General features: G+C 44.8%; 2 protein-coding genes across 4 annotated transcripts in view; one reads left to right on the forward strand and one right to left on the reverse strand.

Annotated features, from left to right (window-relative positions):
• Positions 1 to 4457: 4457 nt before the first annotated feature.
• Positions 4458 to 9573, forward strand: STAR (steroidogenic acute regulatory protein). Its single transcript, XM_027070559.2, has 7 exons — positions 4458 to 4681; positions 6006 to 6119; positions 6447 to 6574; positions 7213 to 7371; positions 7508 to 7692; positions 8262 to 8355; positions 8849 to 9573. Exons 1-7 carry the CDS (start codon positions 4618 to 4620, stop codon positions 8960 to 8962), a joined length of 858 nt encoding a protein of 285 aa, XP_026926360.1. The 5' UTR covers positions 4458 to 4617; the 3' UTR covers positions 8963 to 9573.
• A 2481-nt stretch (positions 9574 to 12054) lies between these two features.
• The window catches only part of ASH2L (ASH2 like, histone lysine methyltransferase complex subunit), a 31456-nt gene continuing 19770 nt past the window's right edge, over positions 12055 to 23740 (reverse strand). For all 3 annotated transcript variants that reach the window (XM_015076082.3, XM_015076081.3, XM_015076083.3), the window contains 6 exons: positions 20202 to 20369; positions 19711 to 19904; positions 15076 to 15168; positions 13688 to 13786; positions 12885 to 12944; positions 12055 to 12790 (listed from right to left, as the gene is read on the reverse strand). In XM_015076082.3, the coding sequence (XP_014931568.1) occupies positions 12683 to 12790; positions 12885 to 12944; positions 13688 to 13786; positions 15076 to 15168; positions 19711 to 19904; positions 20202 to 20369 (722 nt within the window). In that variant the 3' untranslated portion in view covers positions 12055 to 12682. The remainder of the gene's footprint in view (positions 12791 to 12884; positions 12945 to 13687; positions 13787 to 15075; positions 15169 to 19710; positions 19905 to 20201; positions 20370 to 23740) is intronic.

The raw sequence follows: 23740 nt of genomic DNA on the forward strand, positions 1-23740 counted from the left end.
AGTAGAGAATAAAATCAAGTTCTTCTTTTACTTTTCTCCTATCTCTCTTCACCACTTTGCCTCTTTTTCCCCTTTTTGTACCCCTTCCCCTTTTTAAAAGAAAAAAATTTTCCCCCTAATTCCAGCCACTCAATAGAGGTTGCTGTCACTTGGCTAAACCCAGGGGTAGAAAATGGCCTCAACTGTGGCTGCTCTGGGCAGCCAGCTAGCCCCTAGCAAGGACAAAAAGAAGAGCGAGGGTTCAGTGCTGAGTGTATTTCAAGGTCAGATATCCAGATGGCCTGGGGATTTATCTCTAAGACCAGATTTTTTGCTGTATCATTTACATACAGTAAAATCCCCTCTTTCAATGTACACAGTCCTAGGAGTTTTAACAACTGCATATAGTTATGTACCCAATACTCCTGGCCCTTTGAATTTAACTGCTCCCTCCTTTCCAGCCCCTGGCAGCCAGCCACTGGTCTATCTGTTGTTGCTATAGTTATGTTGGCAACTAATTCAAAATTTTCTTAAAATAAGTGTACAGGTCAAAAAAATCTGGAAGGTTAAATTTATCCCACCCACCTTCAGTTTGCTCTTCTGGATTAAGCTATTCCAAAAGACAGAAAGCTTTGTTTTCTGTGCCCAAATCCCTGGGCAAGGTGACCTAAAGTCTGGCTTACCTGTAGGGGAGATGGAGAGTGAAAGGGAAACAAGGGACCAAGTATAACTTAATAGTTGGCCCTGGTTTTCAGAGAGAAACTTGAGATTTTAAAAGGTTAAGCTGTAGGGGTGCCTGGGTGGCTCAGTTGGTTGAGCATCTGACTCTTGGTTTCGGCTCAGGTCATGATCTCACGATTCATGGGATTGAACACTCTGCGCTGACAGACAAAAGCAAGACTCCTTGGGATTCTCTCTCTCTCTCTGCCCCTCCCCTGCCTGTGCTCCCTCTCCCTCTCTCAAAATAAGTAAATAAGCTTAAAAAAAAAAAAAAGGTTAAGCTGTATAACAAAGCACAGACTAGACTGTCTGGTTTTGCATACCGGCATCTTCATAGTTGTCTAAGTTTGGTCAAGTTGCTTACCTCAGTGCTTCGATTTCCTCATCTGGAAAATAGGTATGACTATAGTAACAACTTCTTGGGTGGTGGTTGTAAGAATAAAGTAACTTAATATGGGTGAAGAGCTTAGAACAGTGCCTGGAACAGAAAGAGTGCTCAGCGTCAGCTACTATAATCCGCTCAATACCTGATATGTGCTGGATTCTTGGGATAGATGCCATACCCTCGATGAACTGATACTTAGCAGTCTCCTTTGTACACATAAGGATACCTTGTGAGGCACCTGGGTGGCTCAGTCAGTGAAAAGTCTGACTTCGGCTCAAGTCATGATCTCACAGTTTGTGAGTTCAAGCCCCCGCATCAGGCCCTGTGCTGACAGCTCAGAGCCTGGAGCCTGCTTTGGATTCTGTGTCTCCCTCTTCTCTCTGCCCCTCCCCTACTCGTGCTCTGTCTCTCTCTCTGTCTCTCAAAAATAAATAAGTATTTTTTAAAAAAAATAAAGTTGATTCCTCTTTCATTTAAAAACAAGAATCAAATAAGGATACCTTGTGAAATACCAGTGACCGACTTGAATTAAGGAATTAAGTACTGACTATACCCATAATTACCTCAAGTCCAACGAGTCAAATTTGCATTAACTTTCTGCTTCCCTCTCACAGTGACGCCTATGGAGGAAAACACCACATTTTTTCAATACTGAATAAGCATTTACCCTATAAGCAGCCCGGGGTTTGTCCTCACCTCCAGGCTGATCACCCTTAAGAAGTAGAAGAAAATCAGTATTTATTGAGAATTTACAAAGTACCAGACTCTATGCTTTCTAATCATTCATTGAACATTGAATCAAGATCTCGTCATTATCTAGTACTGTGCTAAGTGCTGGGGATTCAAGAACCTGCAAAAGAGCCAAGTTCTCCTAGAGTTTACAGGTCCTTATGGAGCTTACAGACATGTAAAAAGGGGGGCCTGCACGTGTGGGGACAGGGGGTACATGAAAAATCTCTGTACCTTCCTCTCAATTTTGCTGTGAAGCGAAAAGTACTCAAATAACTTTAAAAAGGTGTATGTGGGGGAGAATGGTTTTACTGATACTGTGCTACACATTTACCAAGAGGGCCCAAAGGAAAAAGTATTGAATTCTAGTTAAAGAGCAGAGTGAGTGGGGCCCAAGGGGGATCTTTGAGGGGAGGTGATGCTGTGAGCTACCCGGCCATGAACGTGTGCACAGGGCAGGCCCCTGAGGAACTTGCTGAGCCCTGCCGGAGAAGACAGCCAGGGTGCGAAGCTGGAGGGCCCAGAGATTGGACTAAGAAGTCTGGACTTACTCTGTGGCCTCCTGACGTATCACCTGATTTCAGCTGGGTCACACCCAGGAAAAGAAAAAGAAAACATATTCCCATTTCACAGATCAGCGAGTCCAGATGGAAGTAGTGAGTGGCTCGCAATCACGAAGCGAGAGGTGGGCCTGGGACTGAGAGTAGGACACCTGTGCTTTCCCCACTGCAGCCCCCCAGTCTCCCCACCTGACCCCCGGGTGCACAGTGGACACTCAGCAAGGGGGCGTTGAAGGAATGAGTGGAGTCCTCTCTTCTCCAGGCCCTGCCTCTCTCCCTGGCCTGCTGTGTCCACCTGGTCTCCTTCCTTGGGGGCTCTGCCCTCCTCAAATAGCAAAGCCAGACACAGATGACTCCCAGAGCCAGAGGTAATTCCAGACCTGTCCCCCCACCTTACTGCTCAGAGGGACAGTGAGAGTTAACTAGTCATTCGTCCTGGAAAGGATGAGGGAGGATAAAGGGCCTTGGCCTTGGGGGAGGCCACCAGCACCCCTCCCTGAGTCAGTGGCAGCTTCTGACATCAGCAACAGCTGTGTGCCTCAGTCCCGAAGTCTCCCCCCCCCCACCCCCAGCTGCGCCCTCTCACAGTGGCTATAACTCTCCACAGGATGGCAACAGCAGGGCCTTGAACATTTTCTGCACCGCCCGTCCATAAAAAGCCCCTCCCCACTCCCCACCACCTCCACTGAGGTACACATGTGCATGAGAGCTCACGTGTACAGGCAGAGAGGAGAAGCCTGGGTACCTGGTGTCCGACTTCTGCCGCATGCCCTCTGCACCTCCTCTTTCCAACCTGTGAAAGGTTAAGTCCCCCCCAACCCCTCCCCCAGGCCAGAGATGAACCAGAGGCCAAGGCCCATCCCTTTGGTGTTGTCTTCCCCAGGACTCCACAGGGGCTGGAAACGAAGCCTACAGGCACGCTTCCTGAGCCAAAGACATAGCTACGCCCCCACCCCCCCCCTGCGGCCCCGCAACTGTTCACCCAACAGGGAAGCACCAGCCTGCTCTGTGCCCCACCTCGAGCTGAGTGTGGGGGCGGGGGGGGGGATGCGGGGAAGGGGACATGCCATGCCTCAGGGAGAAACAGTCCCACAGAAGAGACAAGCCAACACATACCAACTGTTATACAAAAGGGGACCTGAGATGATGAGCCCTCTGGGGGTAGTGACAGGGTGTGCTTCAGAGGAACAAACCATTCCAGAAGGTTGAGGTGGTCAAGGAAGGTTTCCCAGGGGAAGAGGGCCCACAGTGGGCCTCGAGAAATGGGCCTCCAGGCAGCCACCACTCGGAGAGGAGCCCAGGACAAGGGCCTCTGGATTACTGGACCCTTCCCACTCTCCATGAGGAGTTGACAGGGCGGGTGTGGGACTCTGTTCTGTAGGGGCTCCGGGTACTGGGCCAACCTGAACAGGTCCTGTCCCCTTCATCTTTCTGTAGTGAGGAACCCAGCAAGAGCCAGTGGGGACCGCCACTGCTCCCCACTTTTCAGGCCTTCCCTCCCTGCCTCCGGACAGCAGTGCCAGGACACAGAACTCTCTCTCTCACACAGAAGGCCCTGGGCCAGGGGCCAAGCCAGTGTGCTTCTCTCGCCCCCAATACTCTTGCCAGGTGAATCTGGCTTGAAAGCAACCTCAAGTTCAACCTTAAAGGGAAAAGACTTCGTCCCAGACCGGGGCAGGGTTTCTCAAAGAGTAGCGTGCAGTTCACAGGATACCTGCGCGGCAACCCGGGCATTCTAGCCTCAATTCTAGACCGGGTTAGATCTAGAGTTTCTGAGGCCAAGGGCCAGAAATCTGCATTTCACATGCTCTTTGAAAACCACAGTTGGATGGTGTACGCTTTCTTCTAAACCGCCTTGACCTCAGCTGCTGCTTTTTCTCCCCGCTCCATCCGCTGGAGTCTGGCACCAACCTCCCTGCTCCTTTCTGTGCACCCGCCTCCCCCCCCACCCCGCCCACTCCCCGCAAATGGCCAAAGCCATGGCGTGAGGCAATCCCTCTGCCCTTGACCCTTTCCTTTGCATAGCGAGTGATGGCTTTTTTATCTCCTGATGATGAAGTACAGCCTTCAGCCAGGGGGCATTTAAGACACGGGACATGCAGCTGGGCGCAGCCACAGCCGCAGGACCCAGAGGCAGACCTTGACAGCTGGGGAAGGAGGGAAGAAGCCACCCTCGAGAGCAGAGGCCACAGCAGCAGTGGCAGCAGCACCGTTACCCTGCCTGTCCCCCGCTGCCTGGAAACAATGCTCCTAGCGACGTTCAAGCTGTGCGCTGGGAGCTCCTATAGACACGTTCGCAACATGAAGGGTGAGTTCTGGGGCGAGAGGCTGGCTGCGTGGTGGCCATGTGGTTACTGGGACGGTGGGGGGACGGGGGGGGGGGGAGGCCACTCCGCGCTCATCTCACTTGCGCCTCTTGTTGGGTGAATGTGAGCAAATCTCTCACCTTCTGGGACCTCCCTTTTCCCACCTGAATGGTTGGCCTGGATACGAAGATGCCTCCGTCTCTTCTGGGTTCTGTCACTTGTGCTGTCCTCTCTGGGGCACCAATCTTTCTTGAACTTTGCCTGGATTGACACTAAGGGTACCAAGAGAGCCACAGCCACAGTGGCAGAGGTGGGAGTGAGCCTTGACGCCAGTGAGCAGTGTTGGCAGGCCTGAGACATCATGGGCAGGGAAGAGAGGAGAAAAAAAAGAAAGTGGGGAAGGCCCCGAAGAGCAAGGCAGAGAGAGGAAGTGGGTGCAGCAGGAAGTCGTGTTCCCATCCTACAAGGAGGAAGCAGAACCAGGTACCGAAGTCTGGTTTGGTAGAGCTAATCAGGACCCAGGGCCATCCTAGTCAGTCCCCTGCAGTCACTGAAGGGTACACAAACCAATCTAAAGTCCTTTCCAATTACCCTGGGTTGAACAGGCTTCCATTTATTTTATTTTTTTAAGTTTATTTATTTTGAGAGAGAGAGAGAGAACACAAGCAGTGGAGAGGCAGAGAGAGAGAGAGAGAGAGAGAGAGAGAGAGAGAGAATGAATCCCAAGCAGGCCCTGCACTGTCAGTGTGGATCCCAATGCAGGGCTTAAACTCACAAACTGTGAGATCATGACCTGAGCCAAAACCCAAACTGGACTGAGCCACCCACCCAGGCACCCCTGGGTTCTGTTTAGAAGGAAGCCGTGCTTAGAAGACCCGGCCCAGCAGTAGGGCTGTTCCACCAGATCAACAGGATCCCTTGCTCAGACCCCAGTGGCATGCAGAGCAGTTACTCATGCGAAGGACCCCAGCTGCTGACAGCTACACAGGCCTCAAGGGCTGGGGGTCTTGAATTCTCCTTCCACAGCCAGGATTTTTCTGCTTGTTTGAACAGAGCTTCTTTCCCTTTCAAGAAGGAAACTGCAGCAGGTTCTGGTGCAGCCCCTGCCTCCAGGCAGCACCAGGCCTGGCCAGCCCAGATTGAAGACCGACTCTGGGCCCAAAGGCGGCCTGGCTCTCATTCAGACCCCCCCAGGGATCTGTGTTCCTGTGCAAGTTACCTCTCCCTCCACGCGTTTCCTCCTTTGTGGCAAAACGAAGGGGTGGAACCATCTCGCTCTAAGGGGATTCCTCTGTTCTACGCAACAATATTCTCTCCTCTCTGCAGGGCTGAGGCACCAAGCCGTGCTGGCCATCGGCCAGGAGCTGAACCGGAGGGCACTAGGGGGCCCGACCCCGGGTGCATGGATTAACCAGGCTCGGCGTCGGAGTTCTCTGCTTGGTGAGTGCTGATGCTTCTGGGCTTGTGCCAGTGGCAGGAGCTTGTGTACATTGCTCTATGCACGACCCACCTCCCCCTAACTAGCCCTCAGCTGGCCTTTCTCACTTTGAGGGGGTGGGACTGGGGTGCAAGGCTCTGCAGACCCCATCGGCTGTAGCTGTGTGTCTAACTTCACCTGTAGGCCGGACCCTATGACTTTGGCGTTGGCTCTTCAGAGGAAAGAGCAGATCCAGACTCAAAGGATGGAAGCGCGGGTGGCAGGTGGGGGCGGGGGGATAGGCTAAGGAAACAGAAGCAAGCTCGGTCTCTCCTGGGCTGTGTATTCAGGTTCTCAGCTGGAAGACGCTCTCTACAGTGACCAGGAGCTGGCCTATATCCAGCAGGGAGAGGAGGCCATGCAGAAGGCCCTGGGCATCCTCAGCAGCCGGGAGGGCTGGAAGAAGGAGAACCAGCAGGTGAGGGTGGGCCTGGAACCCCCGTGCCTCACTGTTCCATTGCCATACTCAAGGCCATTCTCACAATTCCCGCCTCACGCAGCAAGTGGTTTTAACTTACATGCTGCCTAGTGTCCAGAGTTCAGGTAAACCCTCTCCTTCTCCCAAGTTCTGAGTTAGCAGACACTAGTTTGGGAGTCAGGAAATCCGGGATCGAGGCCCAGCAGTGCCCTAAGGGTCTCTACATCTTTCTGGTGTAAAATGAGGACTGAAAACATCCTTAAGATCCCACCCAATACTGTGTGTACATAATGAGCTGGTTGTAGACCAGACTTTCCCGCTTCCAGTTTTGTTTTGCTCAGGAAATTTGAGCTTCTGAGGTCAGGTAGGGGGGCCTTTTCAGTTGGACCTACCCACATTTACCACCAAGAAACAAGGGTCCAGAAGCAGGCAGGTTACTGCTCAAGGTTTCAGCAGATGTATGAGGCTCATGGCGGGAAAGATGACCAACTGTCTTAGAAGAAGTCATTTTAGGCTTCCTCATGCTTAGAGTTCTTTGTGCTGTTCCCCTTCCTGCCTTGCCTGTCCTTGTCATATTCCTGCCTAGGAATATTTTTCTGTAAACTTTATCCTGAAGCTCCTTTTTTTCTCCCTGACAGGCAAATGGGGACACGGTACTGAGTAAAGTGGTCCCAGATATGGGCAAGGTGTTCCGGTTGGAGGTGGTGGTGGACCAGCCCATGGAGAGGCTTTATGAAGAGCTTGTGGAGCACATGGAAGCGATGGGAGAGTGGAACCCGAACGTCAAGGAGATTAAGGTGAGGAGAGTCCAGGTGTGGGTGGCAGGAACCCATGGGAGCCCAGTCTGAAAGGTATGCCAAAAAGGTTGCAAGCTGTGGGTGGTGCGTCAGCCCCAGCACTGGCTAATGATTCTGGCTCCCCGTGGCCCGGTAGGTCCTGCAGAAGATTGGAAAAGATACAGTCATCACCCACGAGTTGGCTGCAGAATCAGCAGGAAACCTCGTGGGGCCCCGGGACTTCGTGAGCGTGCGCTGCACTAAGCGCCGAGGCTCCACCTGCGTGCTGGCTGGCACGGCCACACGTTTCGGTGAGATGCCCGAGCAGAAAGGCATCATCAGGTAATACTGGCAGTCGCCCAAAACCTCTCTTCCCTCACGCAGGCTTGTGGGCACGTGCCCGGCAAGGGTGTGATGAATCCTCGGCTCCAAGAAACCAGTCCTTGGTCCCTACCTTCAACTGCCTTTTGCACAGGAATATGGAGGAAGACAAGTTCGGCCCTAACCAACCTTCCTAGAAAGTTTAAGAACCTTAATAATTTTCTAAAACATGAGGTAGGGCTGAGGTTTAGCTGGTACGCTCAGGTCTGGCCATACTGGCGACTGAAATGCAAGCCATACTGCTTAGAACACAGCTGCTGTTTGTGAGGTGCCGCACCCATCACCCGGGACCCTTTCCCTGGCATCCGGCAACTCACAGGCACCACAGGGGGCCTTCAGGCTCCAGCCCCAACCAGCATGTGTTCCGGTGAGCTGGTAACCAGGCCAACTGTTAAGTTTATCACCCTTGACAAAACAGTTCTGAGACTTAGAAAAGACAAGGTACCAGAGAAGTGTGGCTCGTATAACTGGTCAGCATAAAAAGAGCATTCTGCCTTGTCCTCCTGACTGGACTGCTCTCCATTTGCCAGAGGAGAGCATGGTCCCACTTGCATGGTGCTCCGTCCCCTGGCCGGAAGTCCCTCGAAGACCAAACTCACGTGGCTGCTCAGTATTGACCTCAAGGTGAGGGGCACAAGAGGTGGCTAGTGGGTAGGGGGTGGGGAGAAAAACTGACTCTTACCCTCCCACGTGATCCTGCAAGAACAGGAAAAACCCTCCTCCAGTTTGAGAGACAGACTGTTGGGAGAAGGACGAGGCTTGAGTATCGGCCTGCTATTCCATCATCTCCACAGACTACAATAGCTCCCTTTTACCTCATATCAAATTTCAACTCTGTAGTTGCCCATTTGGAAAGAAGGAAACTTAGGCCCCCAAAGATATGGTTGCTAGCTCAGGGTCACACAATTGACCTTTGTCTTGACATAATTGACCGCTCTTACACAGTCATGACACAGCAGGGCAGTAGGGCAGTCCTCCCGGGTCAACTCCAAGGTCACACCTATAAACAGAGCTGGAAGACCAAGCCCCAAGCAATCCATGTTTGTGACAGGTACAGAGGTGTCTACAGGGGAACATCACCCACAAGGTGGCCAAATTCTTCTATCTTCTACTCTAGGGATGGCTGCCAAAGACGATCATCAACCAGGTCTTATCACAGACCCAGGTGGACTTTGCCAACCACCTGCGCAAGCACCTGGAGTCCAGCCCCGCTCCTGATGCCAGGTGTTAAGGACCAGCCTGCTGCTTCCAACTGTTTCTAGCGCACTGGCTCGCATGCCCTTCAGGGAGATCCCTGCTAGAAGCCTACAAGTCTCTTTAAGCTCTTCATCCGGGGACTGTGGAATGGGCTGGAGTATATTTAGGATGCTGGGACTGGCAAAATTTTAGGACCAAGAAAATGGGGACAGAGCTTTTAAGAGAAAGAGCTTTCTAACTCTATTCAATGATTAGCTCTGAAATGAAGGTTAAGGGCTCCAAAATATTTGTAAAACTTCCTTCTGGGCCCTTACACATCTATTTAAAAACATCTTTATAAAATGCTACTAGCTGACACAGGGTGTAAGTACAAGGACTGGGACCTCATACTTTAGGGGCTCAAGAGCTCCATTCCCTGCAGGCAGTGTGTGGGGGGTCTTACAAAAGGGACTCCAGCAACCCTCTGCTCCTCTACCAAACAGGTAGAGAGCTGCATCAAAGACCAAGTAACTCCCCACAGCGGATGCGTTCTAGAAATGTAGTCTAAGTTTTCTTGATTGAAAAAGATACGAAACTAATTAAACTAGTTACCCTATTTCTTCCATGGGCACCAGTCAGAATAAAGAGTTGTAACTAAGACGCAAACTTCAGTCTGTACCTGTTTAAAAATTCTACTCTTAAAAAAAAAACAAAATCATTCTAGTAAACAGCAACTTCATGCTAAAGGAGTCCTGGACAAAGATTTTAATTAAACTAGATCCCCGAGCTCATTAAAAGGAAAAACTACTGGGGACACAGGTCACTCAATTATTTAGAATCTGCTGCCAGAATCTTTCATAAGTACTTAATTTCCACAATAAGCACAAGCCTAATTCAACTTTTTAAAGTTTATTTAGAGAGAGAGAGCAGGAGTGGCAGAGAGAGAATCCCAAGCAGGCTCAGCGCAGAGCCTGATGTAGGGCTCGAACTCACGAACCCCAAGATCATGACCTGAGCTGAAATCAATAGTCGGATGCTTACCGACAGAACCACCCAGGTGCTCCAAGCCTAAATCAATTCTTAAAAGAACTCTAGAACTGGTAGCTGACAGGCATTGCAAGATGAAGGTGATGACTGAGGATTTTTATTTATGTAATTAAAAGATAGGATGGTACCAAATAAAGAAAATTAATGATATTACTAAGATAAACAAAAACAAATTTTATTATTTTCCCTTCTGTGAACGTTGACACCTAACAAGGGAACTGAATCTGTAAGGTTTACTTATTTATTCTGAGAGAGAGAGAGAGAGAGAGAGAGAGAGAGAGAGAGGGACAGGGGCAGAGAGAGACAGGGAAACTCCCAAGCCGGTTCCACACTGTCAGGGCAGAGCCGGACACTGGCCTCGAACTCACAAACCCCAAGATCATGACCTGAACTGAAGTTGGACACTTTACCTACTGAGCCACCCACGTGCCTTGGAAACTGAATCTTCAGTTATTACATCTGCTTCCAGCTTGGCTCAGGGCTGCCAATTTCACGGCTTTTAACAGGTCAGTGTTTTACTATTTTGAGAGAAGGCCAAAAGAGGGAATATGGTAAGAGCAAATTCCCCTTTCAAGATTCAGAGAATTTATGCTTTCAAAATATAGATTGGGGTGGGACTACTTTGCTAAGAAGGGTGAGTAGGATGAAAAGCCAGCGATTACCACTTGAAACTTTCCCATTCTAGTTATAACAGCACTGATGATTTAAACCGTCCAGAAACAGAGCCCCGGCTTGTTAAGTAAACAGGTTAGCAGTCATGGGAATGCTCATATTTATGGAGGTACTGAAATTTTATATCTGATAGAAGTGTTTCTTCTTATTTATTCTTATCTCATAGAGTAGTCTATTTTTAGCACAGACCAAATTATTATTTACCAGGGAGCCTCAGAGCTGTAGAAAGTATTTCAAGAACAGACTATCCTCCACCCCCAGCTAAGTAAGGGAAAATGACCATCTAAAGATGTGTAAAGTGATACACACTGATTTCAAAAAAGAGCAGGCTGGAAGCAAGGAAATGGGCTTTCTTGCTGCACACCACCGTTTGGAGCTCAGTTAAAATTTGCCTTCTCTAAACCGTGCAACTGTGTCTTTGAGGGGACTGGGAGCCACTTCCCCACTTGTTTAATTTTATGTTGGAATAAAGTAAGTGGTCAGTGATGATATGCTCACTGACACCATTTTATAGAGGACTCCACGGAGAGTGGGTATTCTGTGAGTCCTTCAAATCAACCTTCTCAAAACACACACACACACACACACACTTTTGAATATGAAATATAAATAGGCAACATCATAACTTCTGTAACCTGATTTATGAAGATCCAATGTACAGAAATTTTATCAAATGGAGAGTGGGTGTACAAGTAATAAAATACGTGGTAATTTATATTACAAAGAATTTACCTCCAGCTTCCTCTACAGAACACTACCCTCATTCTCTTAGAGTTCTTCAAACTCTGATGGTCCAGCTTTATGACCAAGTCTGCCCTCTAAGACCAGCCACGAATGAATGGGTGTCCAGCGGTGACAGGCTGAGCCTTCAGCCTACAATCACACTGATTCTGTTAGGTTTCCTGTTAAGAGATGTGGAATGGCCAAAACAGCCTGGATGGTTCATTAGGAGACAAATCTATTACAAAGCTACCAAGTTAAGGTACCAATAGTCACATGAAATTTGGGAAATTCCTGGGAGGCTGCATTGTCACTGATGTATTAAAAAGGGGGACAGGGAAGCCATAAGGGAGCTCAAGGGAAGGCTCGTTCTTACATTCCAGTTTTTAGTATTCTGAATCGTCACGTATTTGGAAGGAAGGTAAGTAAGGCAAGAAAACAACGTGCACGCATTAGCATACACGTTCAAAGGGAAATGCTGGAGGGACACCATTAACCCTTTTAAACTCTTGTTCATCTCCTTGAGGTGACTTCCACTGGAGAAAAAGGGTGGCTGAGCTGGCTAGAGAGGATGGAAGCAGGAGAAGAGGGGTTGGGATAGTCAGAAACCCGCCTCCCTCCCCCTGCGCTGGCTCCCTTCCTCACTGCCCACATCGCTACCCCTGTCACCAAGAGGAACTCACCCCGAAAGGGAAGCAGAGTGCCACACACACTTGAAGACAGGTTTTATTTGGGAAGAGTTTCTAATTGTTAAAGCTGCAAGCACGTTCTTTTTACAATTACAGTTCTAGAGACCTAGTAGTTTCAGAGACCCCAGTGTTCAAAAATATTTCAAAAGGAATAAAAACCCATACCAAAAGGAAAGACCTTTTAGATCTGGAATGTACAGCCACTGATTTCAGCTGTTCTCAGAAACAGGCCTACTACTTCCTTGGAAATCGGATGGGATGGAGTCAATGCCACAAAAGGAGAGGTCTTTAAATAAGTCAGTGCCTTAGACGAGATTATTCACCCCTTAGAAAATACAATAAGGTAACTAGTCCTGGTCGGAGGGATACGTGGTACAGCACCAGTTTCACAGGGGGCGCAAAGGATCCTGGGGTCAGCAGCTGTTGGCATATGGCACACAAAATAGAAGCAGTCACCAGAAGTGGGGAGAGTGTTGAAAAGCAGGGAGTCTCCTAGTCTCACCCATACTTTTAATTTGCTAACAGCACAGGCTGTGTCCTGCGGTATCTTTGGGAGAATGTTTGCAACAGTTCAAAAAACAAAAACAGGCCTCCCTCCCCAATTTATTCCCCAGCAAGTCCATGTCTGCAAAGAAAGAGGGACCTGGTCACGGTTCCCATGGAGGACTCCGCCTCCCATCCACTTCTGTTTCCACATGATATAAGACATCAGCCAGAGTATGTTCTACCACAGCGCCCCAGCCCATGTCACTCATCTGTGGGAGGAACAAGAAACAGAAAGGAGGTGATCAGAATAAGTATGGCAAGAAGGAGCAGAGATACTGAGGATGCACTGTGAATGTTACTCACAGGGCGGTAAGTGAGATCCTTTGGAGGATACTTGAAGCACGGTCCAAAGTTAATGGAAACCTGGGATAGATCAATTCAAGCAGACAGGAGAAAACAGAGGAAAATAGTGAAAAAAAGCTTAATGTGACCTGGGAACTTTTTATTTTTAAATGTAGCTATGATATTCAGGGTATAAGTGGAACTAATGATATAGATTACCAGTGCTAAAAGTGGTCAACACCCTAATGTCCATCAAAAATTAGGTAAATAAAATAGACTTTTGTTGATTTCTGTTTATTACCTGAAGATTTCCTTATCTTACTCCAGTGGTGGTTACTGACAGACTAAAAGTATATGTAAATTTCCAGATATTACCTTTTCAAATCACTTAAAAAAAGACAACAAAAAAAACCCACAATAGGATCTGATGATAGTCCCCTTCATACTGTATCGTGTTAAAAAAAAGATTGGCATAAGCAACACTTACTAACCAATGATGGTGGGTTATCATGACATATAACACCAAGCTGACTTCTGCATGCATATACTTCACATCCTTTACACTGAACAATGACATTTACCATACAGCACATTCAAAGTCAAAGTATGGAGCACACTAGTTGCACAATCTTTTAACTATCCAAGCAAATACTTCCTAAGACACCCAACTGTTTTTGGAACAAACAGTAACAACAGGAACGCATTCCCATCTCACTCTTAGGCTACTCAGATTTCTTTCTAGAATTCACATCAATGATCATCCATCACAACCATTCACCTGTTTCCCTCAAGTTCTGTTCACAGGATGAACAGACGATACATACCGTGCAACTCTTATACAGTGAGATGGCCGGAAAGTAAACCCCTTCAAAAATATCTTTGTAGGCCACACCTTGATTGACACCATTTTTATAAAATATTATCTGAAACAAAAACAACGGTTTTACTTCAGAATTTAACAACAGAACAAGCAAACTGAAGAACTCCCTTGGAGAACCCTTTACAAGCACTGCCACCACGCTGGTAATGATGTCTTCTCAGAAGAGCATACAGCTGGTGTAATAACGTCTTCTTACATTTTTAAGGCATATTTACATGCACCAATCTAGCTGGTCTTCAGGTTTTTCAGAGCATATTTATATGCACCATGTAAATGGTGGTCTTTAGGTTTATTTGCTTCGGAATTCCTACATTACCTGTACCAAAGCATTCTTTCTATTATTCGTTATACTATCTGTATAAAAAACAAACTGGTCTTCTGCCAATTCCTCAGAACCGTACCTACTTAAGCTTATTTATTTGATCCCTTCCCTTGCATCAGATTCTCACTTCTGCATTTCTACTTTGAAAATCTCTTCAGATCCTTTAAGTTTCTGAATCCTCATTTTCTTTGTCCTTTCTGTCTGGAAATTATTCTGAATATCCTCTCTTAATCACTACATATGGACTTCATAAAAGACCCCCTCTTCTCAAGTAACCTTCTCTGCCTGTTCTTCCCAGCAAGAGCTGTCTTCTCATGGGCTGGATTTTCTGGCTGTATCATCCTAGGTCCATTACCTGTTTCCCTTTACTATTTTCTCCCCTAAAAACAACTGGAAGCCTACTTTATTTTCTCCTACATTAGCTTCTATTACTGTCCTAGACAGCGATCACAGCATTTTTAGGGAACAGTGTTTCCAGCTCAAAATTTTCTTCCACCTTCTCCTATTTTGGGCCAGACTGTATTTATGGTACGACTTTGGCCAACACCTTGGAAAGGGGAATTAGGGAAAGTTCTAGAGGAACTAAATAAGCCATTACAGCTCCTGCTGCCTCTGGGTCACAGAGCAAGGTCCCCTCCTCTTCTATTCAGTGTTCCTCCCTCTGTACTTGATACTTCCCGAGCAGAAGAAATATCTCTGCCTTGCTTCCTCAATCGCATATGGATTTCCTTATTAGGCTGCTGCTTTTACCCTCTGCACTGGAGACTGTCCCTAGAAGAACACCGATCATCTCTCTGAAAGCGGGATGGTGACACAGGAAGAGCGATCTGGTCCCATAATCACAGCAGGCAGGAGAGGGAGCTTGCTCTGCGGCTGACGAGCTCTCATAGCACATACCCCTTCAGTCCTCTCTGGGCCTCACTTTCCTCACTTTTATAATTAGGAGCCTGGTCCCAATCTTCAAAGTTTTCTAGTTCTGACATTTTTATGATCATGACTCACCGACTCACCTCACTATGGGGGGTCTGCTTTAGGCTCTTCTCTGCTTTATCCACAAAGTCTTTTTCCTCAAAATACAAATAACTCTTGAACTTTATCAAAGCCTTGAAAACCAAGAAAGAAGGAAAGGGAAAAAAGGGAACATTGAAGCATCAGCTACATCATCATGAAATTAAAAAAAAAAAAAAAAAAAAAAAAAAAGGCAATTTCAGACAAGTAGCATTGAGTCCTTGTGTTTTGCAACAGAAATTAAAACTCTATGCAGGGTTAGCTTTGCTAGATTTTAAACAACTATGTGCTTCTTAAAAAATACCAGATGGCACATACTTGCTAAACATTTTCAAAAAAAGACATTTTCTAAGATTTGCGAGGAAATACATACACACATATATATACTTTCATCACAACAAAAATACCCATTAAGTTAAAAATAATTCAGTTTTTTTCCCCCTCAGTAATCTCAGTGAAAGAAATGACAACCTTACTGGGCCTAAAATCTCCTATTCTATAAAAACATTTTTTTAGGGCCAATTCCTTCCCTCCTAGTTCCCTACCTGTTTCTCCTATAGGTGGACCTCTGGGTCACCCCTTCCTTGCTGGTTCTCAAGAGCCTAACTATTCACTCCCAGGGAAATATATGACATTAACTTTTAAAAATTTTAATCTCTAGCACATACATATATTAAGCATAGTAAAAAAAAAAAATTCAAGGGGCGCCTGGGTGGCGCAGTCGGTTAAGCGTCCGACTTCAGCCAGGTCATGATCTCGCGGTCTGTGAGTTCGAGCCCTGCGTCAGGCTCTGGGCTGATGGCTCGGAGCCTGGAGCCTGTTTTCGATTCTGTGTCTCCCTCTCTCTCTGCCCCTCCCCCGTTCATGCTCTGTCTCTCTCTGTCCCCCCAAAAAAATAAAATAAAATAAAATAAAAAAAGTTGAAAAAAAAATTCAAGAGATATACAAGAACATGAAATTTCTCTACCTCTCCCCATGTCCCTCAACACTTAGTTTCTCTTTGCCAAAAGGGATCTCTGCTCCAGTGGCCTTGTATCCTTCCAGAATGTCTAGGCATATATTAATATCTTCAAAATTAAAATCAAACAAAAAACCCCACATCAGACAAAAACACAAAGAAGCAAAAAGGACTGATACTACCCAATTTAAAGACTGACTCTAAAACTACAATAATTAAGACAGTGTGGTACTGGCATAAAGATCAACAAATAGATCAATGGACTAGAGAGCCCAAAAGCTAAACGTCTGCATTCTACTTATAAAACCATCTGATTCCGGGCGCCTGGGTGGTTCAGTTGGTTAAGCGACTGACTTTGGCTCAAGTAATGATCTCACAGTTCATGGGTTTGAGCCCCACATCAGGCTCTGTGCTGACAGCTCAGAGCCTGGAGCCTGCTTCAGATTCTGCCCTCCCTCTCTCTCTGCCCCTCCCCCACTCACACTCTGATCTCTGTCTGTCTCTCTCAAAAATAAACAAACATTAAAAAATTAAAAAAAAAAAAAAAAAAAAAAAAGGGCAAAGCAAGACCCCAAAAAGTCATCTGATTTTCACAAAGGGCACCAAAGAATTGAGAGAAAAAATTTTCAAAAACTGATGCCCATATGAGGCGCCTGGGTGGCTCAGTCGGTTGGGCGTCCAACTTCGGCTCAGGTCACGATCTCATGGTTCTCATGAACTCATGATGTGGGTTTGAGCCCCACATCAGCTTCTGTGCCTGGAGCCTGCTTCAGTCTGTGTCTCCCTCTCTCTCTGTCCCTCCTCTGTTTGCTCTCTCTCTCTCAAAAATAAATAAGAAAATTTAAAAAAAATTAAAAAAAACCACACCCATCCATGTGGAAAAAAAATTAAGCTTCATCTCTACTTTACACCATATACAAAAAGTAATTCGAGGTGGATCAAAGATCTAAATGTAAAAGCTAAAACCATGTTTTCAAAGGAAAACATGGAATATCTTCATGAGTGGGGAGTAGGCAAAGAATTGTTAACTTACAGAAAGCAATAGAACTATAAAAAAAATCTGACAGATTTCATAAAAATTAAAAATGTCAGTTCATCAGAAGACACCATTAAGAAAATGAATAAACAAGTCACAGACTAGGAGAAAAAATTTTTTTAAAAAGTCATTTTTTGTAATGTGTATTCATTCTTGAGAGAGAGTGAGCAGGGGAGGGGAAGAGGGAGAAGAGGACAGAGGATCGATCTGAAGTGGGCTCTGTGCTGACAGCAGCGAGCTGGATACGGGGCTCAAACTCAGGAACCGTGAGATCATGACCTGAGCTGACGTTGGATGCTCAACTGACTGAGCCACCCAGGAGCCCCCAAAAATAATTTTTAACCAAGGACCGTAATCCAGAATATATTAAAAAAAATTCCACAACTCTATAAAAAAAGATAAACAACCTGATTCTTTTTAAAAAGGCAAAATATTTGAAAAGAAACTTTACAAAAGAAAATAGATGAATGGCTAGTAGCACATGACAACCTGCTCACCAGCATTAGTCATCAAAGAAACGCTAATTTAAACCATAATGGGACACTATACTAGGCACCCATCAAAATGGCTACAATTAAGTTGGCAAACAACAAATGGTGACAAGGATGTGAAGCAACTAAAATGACCTTACATCACAGGTGGGAATGGAAAGTCTGTCAATTTCTTCTAAAACTAAATCTATAACTACCCTTTGACCCAAAGAAATGAAAACATGTTTACAAAGACATTTGTACAAGAATGTACATCGCAACTTAATTCATAATAGCCCCAAACTTGAAACAGCCCAAGTGTCCATCAATAGGAAAATGGAACCATACAACCCAGTAATCCCATTACTGGATATTTTCAAAAGATACATGAACACTTATATTTAGTGAAGCATTATTTACAATAGCCAAATTATGGAAGTAACCCAAGTATCCATCTATAGATGAATGGATAAAGGAGATACGGTATATACATACAATGGGATATTAGTCATAAAAAATAAAATCCTGCCATTTGCAACAACATGGATGGATCTAGAGGGTATAATGCTAAGTGAAAGTAATCAGAGAAAGACAAATACCGTATGATTTCACTCATATGTGGAATCTAAGACACAAAACAAATGAACAAAGAAGAAAAGAGACAAACACAAAAAAAGACTCTTAACTCTAGAGAACTGGTGGTTACCAGAGGTGGGGGTGGGGGAGGAATGTGTGAAATATGTGAAGGGGGAAAACAAAAAATAAAAAAACAAAAAAAGGAACATGTGAAGGGGATTAAGAGTATACTTATCATGATGAACACTAAATAATATATTGAATTTTTCTTTTTTTTTTTTTTTTTAAGTTTATTTATTTATTTTGAGACAGAAAAAGTGTGGGCAAACTAGGGAGGGGCAGAGAGAGAAGGAGAAAGAGAGAATCCCAGGTAGGCTCCGCACGGTCAGTGCAGAGCCCGACGTGGGGCTCAAACCCATGAGCCACGAGATCATGACCTGAGCCGAAGTCGGACACTTAACTGACTGAGCCACCCAGGCTCCCCTGTATGGAATTTTTAAATTACTATATTACACACTTAAAACAAATGTAACACTGTATGTTAATTATAATGGAATTTAAGAATTTTCTAAAAATAGGAAAATGGATAATTATATGTCAACTATAATGAATAAACCTAGAAAAAATCGGAAAATAGATAATGCCCCTTCTCACATGCTCTCTCTCACAAAATAAACATTTAAAACAACAATCACAAAAAATGCCAAAACCCAAAAGATTATGTACTGCATGGTTCCATTTATAAAATAAGTTTAAGAACAAACAGAACTAATGGAATAGAATTATGATAGGGAAAAAAATTTCAAGAATGGTTGGCTCTGTAGGGATGGCAGTTGGGACTGATTGGGAAAGAGCATGAGGGCACTTCTTGGGGTGATAAGATTCTAGTGTCTCCTTAGGGGTTTGGGCCAAACTCAAAACTCAGTGAATATACATTTAAAACTTATACATTTCATTTTATGTAAATTTTGTATCAAAATAAATAAATAAATAAATAAATAAATAAAGGTTGAACTCTAGCTAATGATATGTACCTTGAAGTACTTGGGCGCAGGTGATGTATACATATTTTTAAAGTTCATTTATTTTGAGAGAGAGCGTGCACACACACACACAAGCATGTGTGAGTGGGGGAGGGGCAGAGAGAGAGAATCCCAAGCAGGCTCCACACTCAGCATAGAGCCCACAAACTGTGAGATCATGACCTGAGCTGAAATCAAGAACTGGATGTTTAACTGACTGAGCCACCCAGGCGCCCCCTCCCCCCTCCCCCCCGCTGGTGAGGTATGTTGATGGCTGTAATATTTTCTGAAGTGCATTAAAACAAGATGGATGGATGGATGGATGGATGGATGGATGGATGGATGGAAGAATGAACAGATAATAGGTTAAGGTAGAATCTAGGTGATTGGTATTTGGACACAGACTTTAAAATTCTTTCAACTTTGTTACGTCTAAAAACTTTCAAAATGAAATCTTGGAAGAAAGTGTGAATGCTAGGTCAGCATTACAAGAGAACACTCAGGCCACAGGTGCAGGAATATGTTGGTTGCCACATGTCTTCAAACCCAGGAATCTCTCAGGGATACAAACTCACCTTATCTTTATAAGTATCGGGCAGTGACTTGGCTGTCTCTGTATCTTCAGGAAGATTGATATAGAATCCCAGGACGTCTCCCTGTCCATAGCCAGAAGAGTAGTGTTTGCCAATTGACTGGTGGAACTTGGTTCCCTTTTTGCTCCTCCACGAATAGCTAAATTTATCATAACCTAAGGGAGCTTGGAGGTTACCTGTCCCAATAAAGAGATGTACAGGAAGTCACAAGATTGCAAATTGACTCTAGTTTGCTAAAAGAAAAATTTCTACTCCTTTTCACTGTATTTTTTGGTCAGTTTTGCAAAATTCCTGACAAACTATTTCTCACAAGTAAAGAGTTATAAAAATATTTCTAGGAAATGCAAACCACCTTATCCTTTAGGAAGTGAATTTTATGCCCATAATCCAATAAGCCAAAAAGTCATGAAGCACAACCACATGGTCTATACCTTTCTGCCTGCGGTGATGTCCTCATGATCGCTCCCACTCACCTAAGGGCTGGGACCAACCCAGTCTGGCAGCAGTGTCAGGCGGCATCTCATCCACTGTGATTTCAAAGTACCAGGCACCCTTCCGTACCCCATGAGAAGCCCGGACCATGGAGTAGCCCTTCTCTCCAACCACAGTCAGCCGGTCATCAGAGATCTTTAACTGGGGAGCTGCAGTGTGGAGATGGAAACAAAGGCCTGCATCTTACTGGAGGCACTTAGAGACGATTGCCACAAAAACCAGAGTCTCCTACACTCCAGTAAAACAAAGTAAAAAATCAGAAATACCAGATCAGGGCTCTCAAGTTCAGAAGGTTCAAAACCTCAACATTAAGATACGGCCGAAGGAGAGAGGAAGAAAACGGAAGTTAAGTGGTCAGATAACCTAGTTTCTATTAAATGTGATATTTGAGATAACAGGTTAAGAGTTAATTATGCTGTCTATTCCCTAAAATATAACAAACCAACTGTAATGTGCTTGGATCCTGATTTGTATAAACCACCCCCCTTTTTAAAAATAATATGTATTAATTTTTGAGAGACAGAGAGAGACAGAGCAGGAGCAGGGGAGGGACAGAGAGAGGGAGACATACAATCTGAAGCAGGCTCTATGCTCTGACCTGTCAGCACAGAGCCCAAAGTGGGGCTCGAACCATGAACCGTTAGATCACGATCTGAGCAGAAGTCAGACACTTAAATGACTGAGCCATTCAGGCGCCCCCTTCCGCCCTTTTTTTTTTTTAAAGTAAGTTTTAGGCCCAGCATGGGATTGAACTCATGACCCTGGAACCAAGTCACATGCTCTACCTACTGAGTCACCCAGGTGACCCTGTGTAAATCATCCTTTAAAAGACTTGATATTTTAGGGGTACCTGGGTGGCTCAGTTGGTCAAGCGTCCGACTCTTGGTCTCAGCTCAGGTCGTGATCTCGCAGTTCGTGGGTTCAAGTCCCATGTCAGGCTCTGCACTGATAGCACGGAACCTGCCTGGTGCTATCTGTCTCTGCTCTGTGTGTCTCAAAATAAATAAACTTTGTCCCTCCTCTGCTCTCTGTCTCTCAAAATAAATAAACTTTAAAAATAAAATAAAAAAATTAATAAAAGACTTGGTATTTTATTTTGAAACAATGTTAGACTTCCAAAAACAGTACACATTCCCCACATGCCCTTCACTCAGCTTCCCCAAATGTTAACACCACCTACAGTCATAACACAATTATCAAAACCAGAAAATTGACAATGATACAATGCTATTAACTAATCTATACATCGTCTTCAAATTAAGCCGATTATCCAAATAATATCCTTTTTCTGTTTCAGGATTAATCCAACATCCACATTTCATTTAGTTGTCATGTGTCCTTAGTTTCTTCCAATCTGGGACAGTTCAAGTCCTTCATGACCATGACATTTTAAAGAGTGCTGGTCACTTTGTTTGTAGAATGTCCCTCAATTAGGTTTGTCTGATGTTTCCTCCTGTTTAAGCCCAGGTTAAGCTTTTTGTAAGGAATATCACCGAAATAATGCTGTGCCTCTCAGTGCATCATATCAGGAAGCACAGGATGTCAAAATGCTGATACTGTATTAAACTTTGATCACTTGATTAACGTGGTACCTTACAGGTTTCTCCACTGTAAAGTTACTATTTTCCCTTTGTAAATAATGAGTATTTTGTGAGGAGATAAAAAGATATTTCAAGGAAATCTGATTATGGACTGAATTCAGATGATAGCAAGAAATGATCTATTTTGTTAAGTGTGATAATAGCATTGTGGTTATAAAACAAAATATCCATATTTTTAGAGTATGAAGGGTGAGATTTGCTTCTTACAAATTCAGAAAAAAAGAGAGATGCAGAAATAAACAGATAAAATAGAACAAAAACTTGGTAATTGTTAAATCTGGGAGAAAAGTATATGAAGATTCATCATATTCATCTTTCTATGAGGCCGTTATGTAAGATAAGGGGACAATCTAAACCAATAGGAGGGGACATAATGACTTGGAAGTGAAGAAAAAAATGACAAAAGATAGGAGAACATTTCCAGGTGGTGTAGGTTGATTTTATCAATGTAGAAACATCACAAATCCAATTAAGACTTAATTGACGAAAAAGTATTTGAAACAGTGTTTAACACTAGAAGTTGTCTGAATTCTACTTGAGGAAGCACAAAACTTAGCTCTAGCTTTTACAAAGGCCTTTACGACTTACACAGTACTTTCGTAGGTAGACAGACAGGTAGGCAGACTCTCTGACCCTTGCAACCACCATGCCTACTATGCAGATGCGGAAGCAGAGCATGTGGCTGTTCAAGATCACACCGCAGGCCGGTGTGGCCTGGCTGACAGTGGCAGAGATTGAAAAGCCCTGGATCTGCACTCTTTTGGTTATGCCACCTCGGCTTGTGTACCAGCCAGATACAATGGTAACCTATTTAAATTAAATGCATATTATTTAGCATAACTTTCTTATGTGTTTGGGAAATTTTACCTTCTCAAATACAAATTCTTCATCCTTTACTCCTTCCTGAGAAACTCAGCCCCTGAAATCACTAGGTGGGGGCTGAGCAAGGCAAGTGTTAAGGACAGAATAAAACACTAAAGGACTTACCTCCTCATAAAACACTTATTAATTACATAGGGGAAATAAGTTAACGTTACAGTGGCTAAAGCCAGCCGATACCACCTTAACAAAACGATCAAAGTGGACATGATCAGTAATGGGACAAATTAAAATCAAGAACCACCTGACAGGATGCAATATAAAGAACACAGCATTTTAATGATATTTCTGTCAAAGATGCAGAACTGAATTGAATCCCAAGTATTCAACCAGACAAACTCAAACTGAGGGATATTCTATAAAACAAGTGGCCTCTAATTTCCAAAAGCTTCAAGGCTGGGGTGCCTGCGTGGCTCAGTTAATTAAGCGTCCGACTTGATTTTGGCTCAGGTCATGATCTTACAGTTCGTGAGTTTGAGCCCCGTGTCAACCTCTGTGCTGACAGAGCGGAACCTGCTTGGGATTCTCTCTCTTCCTCTCTACTACTTGCCTGCTCACACTCTCTTTCTCAAAATAAATAAATAAACTTTAAGAAAAAAAAGCTTCAAGGTCATCAAAGTCTAGGAAAGACAGAAAAACTATTCCAGATTAAAGAAGACTTGAGACAGGACAACTAAATGTAGCACACACTTCTCAACTGGATCCTCTGTTATAATGACATTGGATCAACTGGAGAAACCTGAATATGATCTGAGGACCATCAGAGAGTAGTTAATTAGTGTTAATTTCCCATCTTTGATGGCTATATACTGGTTCTGTAAGAATGTGAAAGTTTAAAAAATACCCACTAACTCTTTGATACTCTTCCTTTGTAGAGGTGGAGCCTAATTTCCCTCCACCTGAGTGTGCGCTGAACTTAGTGACTCATTTCTAACAAATAAAACAAAATTGAAGCGACCAACTTCAAAGATAGGTCATAGAAGATACTCAAACTCTATTGCGATCTTGGATCACTTGCACCAGAACTCTGCTTCCAGGGT

Source organism: Acinonyx jubatus, chromosome B1, assembly GCF_027475565.1.
Source record: "Acinonyx jubatus isolate Ajub_Pintada_27869175 chromosome B1, VMU_Ajub_asm_v1.0, whole genome shotgun sequence".
NCBI lineage: Eukaryota > Metazoa > Chordata > Mammalia > Carnivora > Felidae > Acinonyx > Acinonyx jubatus.

What these genes read in the sequence shown, in the direction of transcription:
- STAR (XM_027070559.2), top strand. Translation starts at nt 4,618, where the DNA reads ATGCTCCTAGCGACGTTCAAGCTGTGCGCTGGGAGCTCCTATAGACAC. An exon ending in GGAAGAAGGAGAACCAGCAG is followed by an intron (nt 6,575 to 7,212) that starts GTGAGGGTGGGC and finishes TCTCCCTGACAG; the next exon opens with GCAAATGGGGACACGGTACT. An exon ending in GAGCAGAAAGGCATCATCAG is followed by an intron (nt 7,693 to 8,261) that starts GTAATACTGGCA and finishes TCCATTTGCCAG; the next exon opens with AGGAGAGCATGGTCCCACTT.